Below are 18198 nucleotides of genomic sequence, written 5' to 3'. Positions count from 1 at the left end.
TTATAGAATTATGAAAGGGAAGTAAATTCTTGATAGAGACGACTTATTAAAATGGGACAGAAGAGAAACAAGAGGACATGAAAAGAAGTTAAACAAGGACAGTTACAAAAGAGACCTGAAAAAGAATAGCTTCCCACATAGAGTGATTGATGTCTGGAACAAACTAAATGGAGAAACAGTGAGTGCCAAAACTATATATGATTTTAAGAATAAACTGGATGCGGAGAGATACGAAAACAGGTTACGAGCACAGCTCTTGTTCTGTAAAATACAACTAGGTAAATACACACACACACAAGTACATATATATGAAGTCCACTATAAGGGGCACTGTCCTAGCCTCCCAACAGGGGGGAGTTTGAGACATTAAACCAAATCACACACACATATATATGTATACATGTATATATGTATGTGTGTGTCATTTACAAATGTGCTACTACATTTCTGTTTAGAAATATATATATATATATATATATATATATAGAGCTGGGCACCAGTTCATTAATCCGTTAATTTTAAATTACCGAAGTTAAAATGTTTATTAAAAAATTATCTTTTATGTTAACTTTGAAAATCATTAATGAATTAATTAACCTTGTTATTTTGGCAACTTCTGTTATCATTGTTCATTAACTTCATACATAAACTTCCCTTCTTTTCAGATTTTTAGTACAGATTCTTATGATAATATGACAAGACTGAAAAAATGCCAATATTGTGCCAATATATAAAGAGGGAGACAAGGAAGACTCAACAAACTATAGACTGGTCTCCCTTACAAGTACAATAGCCAAATTTGTGAAAAAGTCATCAAAAGTAGATGGACTAAACATCTGGAGAACAATATACTAAATCTGAAACAATTCGGTTTTAGACAGGGAAGATCATGTGACACAAATTTGATCTGTTTCTATTCAAGGTTAATAGATATAATGCAAGAAAGGGATGGATGGGCAGATTGTGCTTTCCTGGACTTTTAAAAGGCATTTGATAAAGTACCACACAAAAAATTAAGAAAACTAAAAAAAAAGAAATGATAAGTGGAGTCCCACAGGGTTCAGTATTGGCTCTGATAATATTTTATATATATATATATATATATATATATATATATATACACACATATATATATAAATGACATGGATGAAAGTGTAGAATGTTACATGAGTTTCTTTGCAGATGACACAAAACTACTAAAGAAACCATGGAAAAAGATTGTGGCCTGAGATGTGGAAGAGGAGATGGCTTCTTCACCATGAAAATGCACCTATGAACACCTCTTTCATTGTGAGGGACTTCCAGACAAAAAACATGACCACTGTCCCCCATCCATCTTATTTGCCTGACCCGGGCCCTTGTGATTTCTATTCCCTAAAATGAAACTTCAGTTGAAAAGGCAGCATTTTAACACAGAGATCCAAGCAGAATTGTAAATTTGAACATGGTAAAACCAGTGGAATAAATGGGGGAGAAATAAGAAAAGACAAGGTGAAAGCAGTTAAGATGATGAAAGCAGGCAAGGAACCTGGGTTAGATGGATGTTATGTGGAGTGTTTAAAAATGGGAGGTGCAATGATGGTGGACTGGCTGGTGAGATTGTTTATTGTTTGACTAAAAGAGGGTAGAGTGCTAGAGGGCTGGAAGGATGCCTGTATAGTTCCACTTTACAAGGGAAAAGCGGACAAATATGAGTGTAGTAGTTTCAGAGGGATCAGTTTGTTGAATATATTTGGGAAGGCTTATGGGAGAGTTTTGACTGAGAGGATCAGAACAGAGGGAGTAATTGGTGAGGAACAGTGTGGGTTTAGGACAAGTAGAGGTTGTGTAGATCAGATTTTTGTATTGTGATACATCAATCATCATACCTCAAGCATCCAATGCTGTGCACAAGAATTTGACTCATGTTGAAGAGGTTACAATTCCGGACTCCACTCATATACTTTATCCAGGTCCAATTGTAAAATTAAACAATCCTCCTTGGTTTTCAATCTATTCATGATCTTTGCATCATTAGCAAATAGATTTTGTATGCAGCCCAAAGGGATTTCTCCCTGTCTTCTCCTTTTATGCATGGGGGGACGGAGAGGGGGGTCGCCGATTTAATGAAGTGGCCTTCAATCTATTCATGATCTTTGCATCATTAGCAAATAGATTTTTGATGCAGCCCGAAGGGATTTCTCCCTGTCTTCTCCTTTTATGCATGGGGGGACGGAGTGGCCTTGCTGTGGATGTACTGTAACTTGCGACACTGCCTCTGACCCAGGGCAGTGGACAAGGTGCAGGGATGACCCGTCATCCAGGAGGTGCTAAGATAAGAGTGAGGGTGGAGGGGAGTGGAGTGTATTTAGGGATGGAATGGGTGGGAATGATTTTATGCATTTTTCTTTTTGGCTACCTCCCTTGAAAGGGGGAAAAGGCCTTGGTATATGTATATATGTATGTGTATAGTTCTGGCATTTACTGTTTCTCTGTTCAGTTTGTTCCAGACATCGATCACTCTGTGTGGGGAGCTATTTTTTTTCAGGTCTCTTCTGTAACTGTCTTTTTTTATTTTATTTTTTTTCATGTCCTCTTGCTTCTCTTTTGTCCCATTTTAATAGGTTGTCTCTATCAAGAACTTCCATCCTTTTCATGATTCAGAAAATGGTCAACAAATTGCCTCTTTCCCTTCTCTGCTCTAGTGTTGACAGCTGTAATTTCTCCAATCTTTGTTCATATGTCAGATTTGATAGTGTGGGTGCCATTTTTGTTGCTGCTCTTTGGATTCTTTCTAATTTTCTTGTTTTTGTTGTTGTTGTTGTTGTAGGTGCCTACATTGATACAGCATATTCTAATTTCGGTCTTATCAGTGTAACAATTATTTTCTTAACTGTCTCCTCATCCATGTAATCGAAGGCCACTTTCATTGACCTTAATAAGTTGAAAGTCTCTCCAAATAATTTATTTACATGTTTGTCAGGTGTCAAGTCACTAGAGATGATTACTCCTAGGTCCCTCTCTGAGTTTACTTTTTTGACTTCTTTGTTTCCAATCATATATTTTCCCAAAACTCTATTTCTACCTCTTCCAAATTCCATCATGCTACATTTCTTGATGTTGAAGTTCATCTCATGTCTCCTGCTCTATTCCCATATTTTATCCAGGTCATCTTGCAGCAATCTGCAATCTTCTTCTTGAGTGTGTGTGTGTGTGTGTGTATTTACCTAGTTGTGTGCATACGTGTGCACATGCATGCATGCTCGTGTGTGTATATACATGTAAACAATAAGTAAATCATACAGTTGTGTTGGTAATATAACAATCTCTGACTAAGTTTCCAAATAAGTCACTTCACAGGAATGATTCAAATCAAGTACACTGCATCACTATGAACACGTTTGTTTCTTTGAAACAACTAACTACTCAAGAAAATAATATGAAAATGCAATACCCCATCAGGCAAGAGACATGTTTCTACACCTGAACACAGAAAGTTTAGTGCAATTTGAGTTAGTAATGTGACCGAGAGATTGTCCTGAAGTGTCATGGGTACATGCAATATTTGATGGTTTAAGTATCAAAGTACAAAATGGGCTATAGCAATTTCTTGCATAATATCCGACATCTTGATCCTGCATCCAGATTACAATTCCATCCCATGGATTAATGCTGCTATAATTTAGTGTATTTATCTTTCCTATGCATCAAGTCTTATGTACATGTTCCATTTTTATATATTATTTACAATTTAAGAGCTAGAAAAGTTTTACAGTAACACTGGAATATTTTCTAAACGTCTCTTCTGCAGAATATGTCCAATGATGTCACACTGTTTTCCATTGAATCAAAGATGAGCTTACCACTTTTAATTTCTTCACATGGATTGGTGCTAGCAGCTACTGTGGGAAAGCTGAGCCTTTGGTTCCAGGCCAAAGACATGGCAGTGCAAAGGTCCCACACTGTGTAAGATGCTTTTGTAGAAACAAAAACGAATTAAAAAGAACTGCCTCTGCTGGCCTTATTCTTTTTCAGTAAGTTTCCAGCCAATATTAATTCCCCAAGAGCTCTTGAGATAAACATTTAGGGTTTAGAGCATCTAATATTAAAAATAAAAGCTCCAAAACAACAATACAATGGTTTATCAGACATTGGTAACATTACAATATCTAAACAAATAAAATCATACTTTTGGACAACAATGTTTCCCACAAGAGCTCCAATGTAACAAGTGAAAATAATTTTGGAGCCACTAATGAGACCACAAGTACATCGATAAGAAAAAGGTGAGCCAAGAAGACCTGATCTCAAGCTACACATTGACCACATCCTCTATTGACAGGTCATTGGTCAGGACGTGTTTATGAGAGGTCTGGCGCTGTAGAAGGGCTGCTCGAGAACCATCAAGCTCATCTGTCTTCTCTTCGGCATCTATGCACGACTCCTTAAGTTCCTGAACCAAAAACCAAAGGATTAGTAGTGCAAGCTTAGGTAAAATATATCAATACACATATCCCTAACTGAAAAATACAATTAATGTGTGTGCACATATACCTACCTAATTGTCATTTACAGTAAATAAACTATACTTATAGAGTCCTATTTTTCTCCAACTGTCGTATTGTTTGTACACATGCATATATTGTATTTACAAAGCAATACAAAGGAGATGCAAACAGGAACAGACTTATTGGTCCTTATGGGGCTGCTTGCAAACTGAAAGGGCATGTAAACAGTGGAAATGGTAAAGAACCACAGACCTAATTAAAGCCCATGATGCTGAGAAATAGGTTAGATTGGGGTTGGACTCCATATATATATTTGGGTGTTTTATAAGTGTCAAATGTATTTGAAGTTACAACAAGAACAGGTAGTTTGTTCCAAGCATTTACAATATGCTTTGTAGGGCTGCAAAATGTGAAAATGGACAAGTGATCTTGTAATGTCCGAATCTCTGATCCAGGCAGACCAACAATGAAGGGGCAAATGCCTAAGAAACCCATGATCAGACAAAAGTAAAATATTTTCCCAAGAGATCTAAAGGAGGGCCCCAAGGAGCAATGATATTTACTAATAGAAGACTGGGTTCGGTGAAAATAAGCAAGGCAAAGGCAAAAGGTGCAAACAGGCCAATGCTCATGGAAGTGAAGGTAGGGAAGAGGAGAATGATAAGGCTGCAGGAATCAATCAATTGTTGCCTTAAATTTTACTTAAATGGAAAATCTGCAACCCCACAGCAACAGGCACTGCTCCTTAGAAATTCCCAAAGGTCTCTCTGGGAAGAAAATGAGTTGTTGTCTGTGTTGTACAAGTGTATGACTACTTCTACGTCACTGCCTAAAAGTTGTTGGGAGAAGAGGGCAGTTGCCACTTGTCAGCTCTCCTTGTGTGAAAAGTATACAGCTGAAGTTGACAGAGACCTTGGGCCCAGTCTGAGGACCAAGAGTCCAAGGGTTACACAACCTGATGGGAGGGTATGTGAGAAAAGGAAGCTGGAAATAAAGATGGGCAAAGGTAAGGTGTCAAGTCATACAAGGGGTGATGGTGGTTGTGGGTCGGAGGGGGAGTTTGAAAGGAAAGAGGTTGGAGGATATAGAGATCTGTAAGTTTTATGGGTCACGTGTAGCAGAGAATGTAGGAATTAAGAAGGAAGATTATTATAGAGTATGGGAAGCAAGTAAATATTTGGAAGGAATAAAGTGTCATGAGAAACAATGTAAGTACAGTGGAAAGCTGGAAAGGTACCTGGGTTAGATGGTTGTAATGTGGAGTGTCTGACAAATGGAGGAACGATTATAGAAGAATAGTTAGTGAAAATGTTTTGTATGTACCCAAGGGAAGGGAATATACCTGTAGACTGAAGGAATGCCTGTACAGTTCCATATGCATTTACATGTATAGATTATCTGAAAACCATGCAATTTCCAAACTACAGATAATTCATTTTCATCAGATAATCAAAGGTATATATATATATATATATATATATATATATATATATATATATATATATATGAGAAGCTGTGTTTGTTCTGTAGTGTTAACTTCTGATATGAATATCCTTATTTTCAGGTAGCATTCAATAAAGTAAATTAAATAGATCATAAAAATATTTTTTTCAATAACAATAAATATAAAGTAGTACAGTATATAAATGGTCCTCGTAAGGATAATATAAAGTGTCATCACTGCAGGAAAGGAGGAAGAAGGAGTACCCAACACCAACACCACTGATCACACTAAGGTAAAGTACGATAACTTAGATACAATACAGTACACTTTACACATGCAAATGCAAACACATAAAAGGCATAGCACATATTCTGACTCACTAAAGTACACTTAAAATTAGGTTATGCAGTGTTTCTTATTTTCTATTTTATTCACTGTCAGCATCTGAATCTTTGAGGATGGTGGTGGGGTGAGTTGTTGCCATCCACTGGGAGCATACACCAGGGAGCACCTTGCTTCACTCACATACTGTCATCAGTCTCCGTGGTCTTTCTGATCAAGCTCCCATGTGCCCACCCTTCTCACTCCAAACAGCTCTTGACAGTGTAGGAGAGAGGCCAAACGCAGAGTATGGGACCCAATATATTTACCATTTCACCCTGCCGGGCAAAACGTTAAATATATTGGATCCCATACTCTGCGTTTGGCCTCTCTCCTACAGTGCTGTTGCAGTCATTGCTGCTTTTACTCAGCTCTTGACAGGCTAAATGAAACTACCCTAGCCATCAATTCTGTTTGCATCTCTTTTGTCTCCTCCATCAAGGGTATCTTGAGGAGACAGGAACTCTGTGAGACAGGAACCCTGTGAGTGGAATCAACACCAGGGAAATGTGCCACATGCCCATATAGCCTGAGTTGCTGTTCACAATTTATGCTGGTAAATGGCCTAAACCGAGTCTCACAATAAAGTCTTTGGTTTGATACAAAGTCGTTCTAGTGATACTCCAAAGCCACTTGGTACCAAGACAATGAGGCGCCTCTCCAAGTCACCAATCCATGTCCATGTCTCACAGCCATACAGCAGGACAGGGACCACAAGTAACTTGAAGATTCGGATCTAAGTCCTCCAGCACTAATATCAACAACACCAATACAGTCCTGGTACAGCAGCACCTTTGTCATAGGACCAACCCCTAACCACAAGAGCTGGGGGCCAACTGCCCACAAAAAATCCCCTGCCACCGACTCTACGCAAGTAACACAAATCCCCGGGATCAGGTTTAGTTACCCGAGTGAGTACCACAACCCTTTGTTTTACAACAATACACCTTCACATTTTTTTCTGCACTGAGGGGTGATTCTCTGACGATCATCCTTCTTCTCCTACTATTAGCAAGAGATGTAGCCAGCAATACTGGGCCCACTACAAAATACACACGTCCAACAGGCTCCAAACCCATCATATTCAGCAGATACACAAAGGGCTCAGTTCAATGCAACTCATGCAAAAAGTTGGGCCACTTCACTTGCACAACACTTTCTGACATAAATCAATACACAGACACCTGGGCATGCTCTATTCCCCCACCCATAACCTCACTCCCAACTTCCCGTAATATCTTCAGGTACCTTCACATATCTTCCACACTGCTAAAAGCATTCTGTTGATCCCCTCTTTTTTTTTTTTTTTTGGTGGTTTCCTTTGCATTTTAGAAAAGTCCTCCATGATTGCTGCACCTTTTTTTTTTTTTTTTTAATTTCTCTCTCCTTTATATATAATGCTGGCTCCACATTTGCTCCCTTCTAATCTTTTGAATTTTTTTCTTTTCTTTCTGCATAAAAAAAAAAGTTGCAAGTCAAACAAGCATTCTCCTCCTCATACAACATTTCCTTTACTGCAATTCCATCTTTTCTTATCAACATCTTTACTTTCATAATCTTTACTCACTTCTATTGCTTTCCATCTTTCTACTTTCTTCTATGAATTATGAGCTATTATTACCAAATCTATATTATATCCATACTTATAAAAACCTAACGTAAGGACGATATCATATGATTTAATTGTCGGTGGCAAGGTTCAAACCGCCATCCCCTTGACCTTCGCTGCAAATAACAACACCCTACCCCGCTCGGCCAGCGAGCTTCTTAACATAACATATGGGCATGTGCACTAATGTGTATATCTGCATATATTTCAAAATCATGCACACATACAATTTCATACATAGTATATATCAATACGTCACATAAGCTCAACCAAGCAATCAATCTAAGACTTTAGGTTTCATAAGGTAATTAAGCTGAAGCAAAAGAGCATGCAATGAAAATCAAATTAGCTTAAGCATATATGAAATGGAAAAAGCAAAAATGTACAAGTGAAGGGGATTGGAATTATTGACATTTAAAAAAAAAAAAAATATCCACGTTGCTGTTTAGTTATAAATCTCTAAAACATTCTAATAAGCAGGGGAAAAGGATATCACGCTATGCTATAAGGAGGTATGAAATATATCAAAATAATACATTTCACCTAATTTCATATTCTGTGATTCACCACCATCTTGCATTATATGTTGGACTAGTGATTGACAGCTATAACCCTTCCGGGTTATAAATCAGGTCACATATGACCTGATTTATGGGTGGTGCTGTGACCTTACACACACACACACACAAACACCAAACTCCTTACCCACCAGAGTCGGAGTGCCAGCTCACAGCGCACTGATACTGTTTTCTCCCCACCCCAGCCCTATGCAGGACTCGAACTCTGACCAATGAATTACCGGTTAACAAGAGTACCACCACACCAGTGAGCAGAGTATTTACCTAATTTTAGTATACAAGAAAGGAGCAGTGCTCATTGGGGTCACATCTACTCTCCATTTTATCATACCTAACCTCAAATTCATGTACAGTTCCAACTTAATCTCTAGCCTTGATTTCCTGTTATATTTGGATTTTAATTCATGTATTGTTTGAGCTTCGGCTATATTTCCTTCTAACCCATTCCAGGTACTTATGCATCTCTATGGAAAACTGTATTTCTTCATATCCTTTAGACATGTAGGCTTCCTCAATTTGTTCTCATGATTGCCCTCCTATCCTTAATCAAAAAATCTCTTCTGTCAATGCAATCTATTCCTATTAGTGACCTGAATACTGTAACCATATCATCTCTTTCTCTTCAATCTTTCAAAGTTGGCTGACCTAGTGCTTTTAGTCTTTCCTCATTTAGTTTATCTGTTAGGCTGGGGACCAGCTTGGTTGCTGCCCTTTGTATTCTCTCAATCTTGCTTATATCCTTCACTCTGTGTGGGGACCATACCACTTATGCATATAGTCTTGGATGGATCAGGGTTTTTGATGATGTGTTCCTGTATTATCCATTTATATATGTGGCTACCTCCCTTGAAAGGGGGAAAAAGCCTTTGGTATATGTATGTATATATATTCATACATAAACAGCCTGTATATTCCAACAGTCCTTTCTTTCCCTTTATAAGTGAGTAAGCAGTCAAACCAAATACCCACACCACACTGCACCTTCACCCCACACCTGCTATCATCCTGGCACTTTGGGGATGAAGGGTTGGTCTGTACCTTACACTGCTTGGATCTAAGGCAATGCAATGATAGACACAACTTTTTCAGTGCAGGGTCTAACAATTAGAGGTGGTTCACTCCTGCTGTGTCCTCCCTTCATCTATTCATGATTTCCTTCCAATTACTCTTACTTTTTACTCTCTCGTCCCAGCTCAGCAAACATTCCTGGTGGATCCACAGCCCCCTTCACCCCATCCATTTACTTCTCAAGTCTTCCTCTCAACCTCAATCCATCCATTCCATTTTCCAAACTGCCTTTGTTAGTTTTTTCTAGTTCGTTCCAACTGCACAAACAACATCACCACTGATGTACCTTGTTTGATGGCTGCTTCCCCATCCCTGTTTTCCACCTCACCACATTTCTCACTCTGTCTTCTCTTGTGACATCTATCTTGTTTTTTTAAAGATTTTATTTGAAAAACATTCAATCTCTTCCTCTCCACCTCCCATATATTCAGTCTAGAAGGAAACGGGCAAGAGCTGGTTTACTAATAGGGTGGTCAACAATTGGAATAGACCGCGTAATGAGTGCTGAAACTATCAGTTGTTTTATGAAATGGTTAGACAACTTTATGGATGGGGATGATAGGTGGTAATGGACATGGAACTGCCTAGTGTAGGCCTTATGGTCTCTTGCAGTCTCCTTCATTCCTATGTTCTACTGCAAAAAGATCTAGATACTATTTCTGCATGAAGCCAAGAATGGGAAATGAATTTCAAAACTAAATGCAAAGTTCTGGAAATAGTCAATGGCTGCAAAGGTCCTTGAACTATTCCTGTTTCATACTACAGTGACCCACTTTAACAATCACTAGACAACTACACAATATCTTCCCTGTCAATTGAGAACCTACTTCAAGGCTGCCACTGGTTACCTGAAGGGGTCTCCTGCAAGAGCGACGGTGGGCAATGGATGGACTCGACAATGTCTCATTTCTCTTTGACCATTCTTTGTATGCATCCCTTTTTCAACACCATTTTGGCACATTTCGACACTTACTTCTTTTCTTTCACTACATTCCAAAAATCTGTTGCTTTTTTTTTTCTTTCTTTTTCAAGTATTCATCCTTTTTCCTTTTCTCACTCATCTCATTCACTCTCGACACTTCTGACTCCGTTTCTCCTCTTATTTCTCCCCATTACATCCACTTCAGTCCAGTTAAGTCAAGTCTCTTGACTTGGCTACCCCCCTTGTATAAGGGAAAAACTCCTTGGTGTACAGATTCATAGACATCCACTTTCAACCACTCTTCTATCAAAACGACGATCAGATTTTCTCTATTTTCTTCCCTTAACACATCCAGAACTCTTAGACTCTACTACATACAAGTTATGGTATACATAATTATAATTTCTTGATTTTATAAACTACTCTGGGTGTGGTGTAATATATCCTTTGGCTCACCCGCTCCTTTTAAAGGGAAAATGGATCTTTGGTATACGTGTGCTATAAAATAACAAGAAAAAAGAACTGAGAATAACAAAAAGGAAAATGACAAGTTATTCAACAAGCCACTGCAAGACTGCTACCTCCAACAACCACTACAACTCTAAAATGATTACTTTTAACAGACATTTACATATATAATCATCAGCTTAAGTTAGCTACAGACGAGAAATGATTAACTATTCCTCAATACAAAGATTCTCAAAACATCATTCGATTGTATGTCCTTTGTTAGAGGTAACAAGAACTTGTTAATGAACAGAATGTGGTTAAGTAGGAAATAAAAGGGGTGGTAATGCTCAATACCTCTAACTGGTTGGTGATCTGCGTGGATCTCCTCTTGTCCAGGATTATAAGCAGCTCGGGAGTCACACCTACAGCCCATACACATACAAATGGACAAACAAACATGCAAAGTCAAAATGAATATGGATGTCACATGAAAATCTCTACAAAACCATGACACAGATGAATGATAAAACCCACAATGATATCATAAAAGTGTTACTATGTTAATCCAAAATTTTAAAACATGTGTCAACTAAAGTTGGAATGAAATTGTACTGCTGTGCACCTGGATAGTTTTTCAGAAATGTACAAGCCACTTTCTAATTATTCATTCCGAGCAAAATATTGGTTGTAGGTTTTATATTCTCTTGTGCTGTACTTTATACGATTTCAAGCTTTAGAAATGATGCCTGTCTACTGAGCAGTCATTCAGTGCCAGTTAATTACACCAACAATAACACTCCATATTCAAATCAAGCATGATTACATGCATTATCAAATGAAATAAAACATTAACAAGGTATTCAAAATTTACATGCTTAATGGATTCTGGGCCACTGTAATTAGCACAGCAAAATATTTCAAAATTCTTTTACAAGTGACTGGTAACAGAATCATTACACTTGTAATTTCTTGTCAATATATTATAGGGATATCCTTGAAAACTGAAAACATGAGAAAAATGCTTGCAAGAAAATTTAACAACATAACTCGTAATATCAAGAGCTATAACTATTGTCAAAGGGGTTTTGGATATATCATTGTTGACAAAACTAGTCGTGTTTATGAATCAATACAGTGTGTAGTAGCATGTGACAAAGTGAGTGGATGATAGCTTTACTCCTGAAAGTGCGGGTGCCAGTGTGAGACAGCACCAATTAAAAGCCTCCTTATTTGCTGTAAGAGGTAATCATACTGGCTGTTGCAAAGAGGAAAGTCTCAACACATACCATACCTACTGCTGTCAAATGCCACAATTTACTTACTTAGTAATTTTAGACAATACCTGGAAAGATTTGTGCAAAATACACACTTAAAAAAATTCTATAGCTCATACACTTATGTAATCAGCAATATTTATCATGCAATAGATATGATTAGTAGAGTGCAATTCAGCAATCATTCATGACGGACTTTTGGCTATCCCATGCACGGGTCCAAGCTGCGACCACACAGTAATAAGCAAATAACACCTTAAAACAAATAAATCAATAAAATAAAACAATTAATTCAAGAACCACCCAAATCCAATTTTAGAAACATATACTATAAAGACTTTTCCACATTCTCAGGGGGTGGGGGGCAAGTTAAAACATAAATATAATCAACATCTATCCAAAAACCAATTAGTTGTCCCTCCCATCTTAGCTCCTTGTGGATGAAGAATCACACCTGTACCCTGCCACACTGCATAGGTCAGAACAATGCAGCAAGGCAAAGCACCTTTACAGCAGGGATTGACAGTTGGAGTTGGTTTACCGGTACAATCTCAATATAACACAACCCCTCTACACACACACACACACTCGTCAACAAAAGAAATGCAGAGAGAGAAAACAAGACATCCCATTGGGTCATGTTACTTTCTCATCCATTTATAACCATTCTCTTCACAATTATCTTTTGTCCTCTCTCTTCTCTGCTCAACAGACATTCCTCTTGCATGTAACGTCTCCTTCACCCCATCATCCACCTCATTCTTGGTCCCTCCAAGATCACTCCATCCACTTTCAATTTTCCACATTCTTTTTGTTAGTCTTTCTTCTTTCCATACCCTTTTTCACTAGTCTTTCTTCACTCATTTATTTCTCTATGGGCTCATTCCATCTTAGCATTCTTTATAAACCACCCTATCTGCTAGCTCTCTATCTCTGCTCTGTGCTTCACCTCTGCATTTCTCACTCAATCCTTCCTCCTAACCCCACACCATAAATCTGGAACATTTTCAGCCTCTTTTCTACCTCCTTCACATTCCAAACTATCCTTTAATCCCTTGACCAGAGCATTGTATTTCTTCCCTTAGTGACTTATGGGCCCACCAGTCTGTAGCCAGTTACCTGGGAGCTATGGGTCTCCTGCAAGAGTGTCCTCTCTTCACTCCTGAGAACCTCCCAACTACACTCCCAAACTCACACTCTCCCCTCCCTCTCAACTTAGTTTCACTCAAAGCCAACACATACATCTTTCTTCTCACATACTGCCTATCTCTTCCCTTTTACTCTCATGTGTATCACATCCACACACATTAAAAGACCCATGCAGTGAAGCATCCATATATACCGAAGGCTTTTTCCCCCTTACACGGGGGTAGCCAAAAAGAAAAGGGAATAGAAACCACTGCAGTGAAGCAGTGTGGTTAACTCAATTTCGGCTGCTGAGCCCTGCTGTGGAGGTTCTGTTTCTTGCTACTTTGCTTTTGACCTAGACAGTGGGCTGATAAAAAGGAAACAAGGGTGTTGGAGGGGAGTGGATTAGGTAGCGGGTGGGTCCATGCCTTGACTAGCTACCTCTCTTATAAGAGGGAAGAAACCTTTGGGTATATAGATTATTTTCATAGCAGAGTATAGGATGTTTGTATAGTTTGACTCTGCTACCCACTATATATTGGGGAAGTGGCCTATGCATTATTTTCACCTCATTAGTTGCTCAAAACATCAAACTAACAAAACTTTTTTTTTGTTAAACTCAACCAATACTTCATTAAGAAACACACACAAGCCCAGAATGTCTTAGTCACTGAACTTGATCATCACACAGTACTTCAATGTGGGTTAGTCACATTACAATGAAAATAAACAAATTAAACCTGAGCTCTTTTCTTCTTTTTCTTTATCATTTTTATGCCCTTCACTATGTCAGCAGTCTTAATAGCTCCGCTCTCTCTCTCACCTTTCACTTAGAAAAAAAAAAAAAATAAACAAATCATTAAGACCAGTCTATTCTATTTCTTCTATTGTGATCAACATCAAGTGATCAACTGCAGAAAAAAATACTTATCTGGAACAAAAATATATTTAGTATATTGTAGATGCTAATGATCTTGATTTCAGTCATTAACATTAGAAATTCGAATGAATACATGACGTTAACCTCTTGAATACAAGTCAAATATTCGTGTGTGCATCGTGTCTGATATACGATGATGCATCACAATACACGCATTACAAAATATAAAGTTACAGTTGTTTTACTCGTTCTTTCTCACCCTGAATAAATATATCACAGAAAACATGATCAAACCCATTCACACAATACGGGGGCCAGCTTTCTCATATACCCCATTTGCGGCTCGTGAAGCATACAGAGGTGTCATCGCATTCAAGAGGTTAACATTTAAAATTACCTGAGTTTTGGGACCAATATTGGGTAACTGCAGGTGGTGGTCCTGTGAGATGAACATCAGAAAGAATCATTTCCCTACTACCTATCTTCAAAACTTGTTAACATCCTCATCTCCTGCTAAAAGTGCAGCCATAATAGACTGACATTAGGTCTCCAAACTAGGCTCAATTTCTTTTTTTTTCTTGTGTAGTAAAGCTATACATGCACCCCTCCAGTTCATTGTCACACTTCCTTCCCTTTAGCACACATCAAAACAACTTCACTAGCAACTCCACTATACTAATCCCTTTGACAGACATTAATATGAGAATCATAAAAACCAAGGTGCCTTGCCAGCTTTCCTTTCTTCACCTCCTCTTCTCCTATAGTCCCATCATTCTCCTCTCCCATTACAGCCAATCTCCTTCATCTCCCAATGCCACAATCAATCAAAGCCTCTCTATCTTCCTCTACATTCAACAACTCTTAAAATACTACCATCTTCCCCTTGCTGCTTCCATTTCCTTTAGTATCCGTCCATCTCTGATCATTTAATCAATTGTTGCCTCAAGTTTCACTCTATAGAGAAAACCTGTAGCCCCTAAGTGTCTGGAAACAGTCCTCAGAACCTCCAACAGATCTCTCTCAAAAGAAACTTTGGATTATTGTCTATATTGTATCGGTGTGTGACTGTGTCGCTGGCTCAAAGTGGGAGGGAGATGAAAACAGTTGCCAGCTCTCCCATGTGTGAAAAGGTGTAGAAATACAGATGAAGTTGATAAAGAGAGATTGTGGGCCCAGTCTAGAAAGTGAGTGTCTGCTCCTCAGGCTCTTGATGGAGGTCAGGAGATTGACGGGTTTCAAAAATGGGTAGTTCTGCTGCTCATCTTGAACCACTACAAACAGGTACCTGTCATTGGTCCCTGTCTACCTACACTATTTTGTCCTATTTACCTGACTTGCCCCACCCTCCTCACTTTTCTCCTGCAACTTAACAAAAATCTTTCTCAGACTTTTCCTCTTAAGTGGTAAAAAGCATAAAAATCATGAATATCTCACCTGCATTTTGTGCAGGGGCTGGGCTGTTACGTGGAAGAGAAGAAGATTTTTTCTTATCCTCTGCCCCGCCAGAACCCCCTTTGTTGAGTGAGGCTGCCAGCTCTCGCACTGACCGCTGAGGTGTACCATTACCTTCTTCCTCTGGAGCATCACTTGATTCATAGTCACCTGAAGGTACATAAATATCAATACGCACACCATCACATTTATGCAGTGTTTATACACATACGGAACTGCATCAACATTTGTAAACCACCGTGATAATATATATATTTTTCCTGAATGAAAATGCCAAGCAAAAATATGTACATGGTCATTCTGTTACTCTATGAATGGAAAATGCATGTGTCAGTCTATGGTAGTATAATTTTATTTTCATTCAGTAATTTTCCTAGTACCTCCCACTGCACAATCTCTGGTGAAGCACCTGGGTTAGAGGACTGTCATGTGGAGTGTCTGTTGAAGGTGTAATTACAGGGGAAAGGCAAATGAAATTGTATACAAGCATGTGTGCCTAAGAAAAGGAGGGAGTCCAGTGGACTGAGTGCATGCATGCATAGTTCCACTATAATGTGGGAAAAGGAGCAGGACCAATGATGGGTACCTGCATGTGCTGGTCATGCAAGACGGACAGTGAAGCCACCCGTTTTTAAAACCTGTCAACCCTGTCACCTCCATGGAGAGCTGACAGCCAGCAACTCTCCTCTCCCCTTTCAGCTGGTGACATGGAAACAGTCCCGCACTGATACAACACTGACAACAACGTGTATGTTTCTTAAGACAGATTGAACATTTTAAGAAGTTCCCCAATGTGATACGAACCCTGACCCGTGCGTCGATAATCACGAGGTCAAGACGTTAGCAACCATGCTACATGGTGATGGTACAAAAGGACTGTACTAGTCCCCGACCACGCTTCACGTAACATTGGAAGATCTAATCTCAATTTCATCTAATCCCGTATTAGGCGAGCCCTCCGACAAGTTGTGTATGTTTCTTAAGACAGATTGAACATTTTAAGAAGTTCCACCATGGGATACGAACCCTGACCCGTGCGTCGATAATCACGAGGTCAAGACGTTAGCAACCATGCTACATGGTGATGGTACAAAAGGACTGTACTAGTCCCCGACCACGCTTCACGTAACATTGGAAGATCTAATCTCAATTTCATCTAATCCCGTATTAGGCGAGCCCTCCGACAAGTTGTGTATGTTTCTTAAGACAGATTGAACATTTTTAGAAGTTCCGCCATGGGATACGAACCCTGACCCGTGCGTCGATAATCACGAGGTCAAGACGTTAGCAACCATGCTACATGGTGATGGTACAAAAGGACTGTACTAGTCCCCGACCACGCTTCACGTAACATTGGAAGATCTAATCTCAATTTCATCTAATCCCGTATTAGGCGAGCCCTCCGGAGGGAGAGAGAGGGGGAGAGAGAGGGAGAGAAAGAGAGAGGGGGGGGGTCCCAATAGAAAAGAGAATGGAAGTTAGCTAACATTACTTCCACATTAAAAAAAAAAGTGACAAAAAGAAGCCAATCAACTACATGCCTATAAGCTTAACTTCAACTGTAGGAAAAATTATGGAAACTATCATCAAAATGCTATCAAACACCATTTACAAAGTAACTGTTTAATAAATGATAGCCAGCATGGATTCAGACGGAAACATTCTTGCATGATTAACCTACTCAAATTCTACAACTCAGTTATCTCAAATCATGACAAAAGAAACAATACAGATACAATATATCTGGACTTTAAAAAGGCTTTTGATACCGTCCTGCATGAAAGACGACTTGCCAAATTAGTTTCACACAGAACAAGTGATGGCACATTAAGTTGGACTAGTAATTGGTTAAAAGATTGTACATACATACATATACCAAGGCTTTTTTCCCCCTTACCAGGGGGGTAGCCAAAAAGGACAAGGCACAAAAACATTCCCACCCATTTCATCTCCGAAAACACTCCACACCCCTCCACCCTCCCTCCCATCTTAGCACCTCCTAGATGACGGGTCATCCCTGCACCCTGTCCACTGCCCTGGGTCAGAAGCAGTGTCGCAGGACACAGCACATCCACAGCAAGGCCACTTCATTAAATCGGCAACCCCCCCTCTCCATCCCCCCATATAAAGGAGAGGACGGGGAGAAATCCCTTATTGTAAACAGACTTATTCTAAAAGTCAAAACTTCTAGATGGAAATTTTTTTTGAGTGGAGTTCCTCAGGGTTCTGTTCTTGGATCACTTCTATTCATTTTATATACGATATATACCATAGACAGAAATCTATTAACTCCAAAATTTGCTGACACAAAACTGTGAGGAATGGCAAATTATCACTTAAATGAATTATTCAAGATTTAGATAAACTACTGGAATGAAATTTAACCAAAGTAAATGTAAGCTTATCCACATGAGTAAAAAAAAACAATACGTACAATTGCAAGTTATTTGGAATTTTATAACAAAAAGTGAGTAGTGAAAAGTATCTCATGGTAATTATCAGTAATGATCTGAAAATATCTAAGT

General features: G+C 38.9%; 1 protein-coding gene across 21 annotated transcripts in view; it reads right to left on the bottom strand.

The window, feature by feature from the left end:
* Positions 1-4106: 4106 nt before the first annotated feature.
* Positions 4107-18198, bottom strand: part of LOC143027176 (F-actin-uncapping protein LRRC16A-like) — a 165291-nt gene continuing 151199 nt past the window's right edge. For 16 of the 21 annotated variants that reach the window (XM_076188294.1, XM_076188303.1, XM_076188295.1 and 13 more), the window contains 3 exons: positions 15656-15823; positions 14082-14170; positions 4107-4432 (listed from right to left, as the gene is read on the bottom strand). In XM_076188294.1, coding sequence (XP_076044409.1) covers positions 4292-4432; positions 14082-14170; positions 15656-15823 — 398 coding nt within the window. In that variant the 3' untranslated portion in view covers positions 4107-4291. Of the gene's footprint in view, positions 4433-11293; positions 11362-14081; positions 14171-15655; positions 15824-18198 lie in introns of all 21 variants that reach the window. The other 5 variants (XM_076188299.1, XM_076188304.1, XM_076188315.1 and 2 more) reach the window with 3 other exon arrangements.

This window comes from Oratosquilla oratoria, chromosome 7, assembly GCF_046742065.1.
Source record: "Oratosquilla oratoria isolate Oo_2021 chromosome 7, ASM4674206v1, whole genome shotgun sequence".
Lineage (NCBI taxonomy): Eukaryota > Metazoa > Arthropoda > Malacostraca > Stomatopoda > Squillidae > Oratosquilla > Oratosquilla oratoria.
This window is presented reverse-complemented; position numbering and strand designations above follow the sequence as displayed.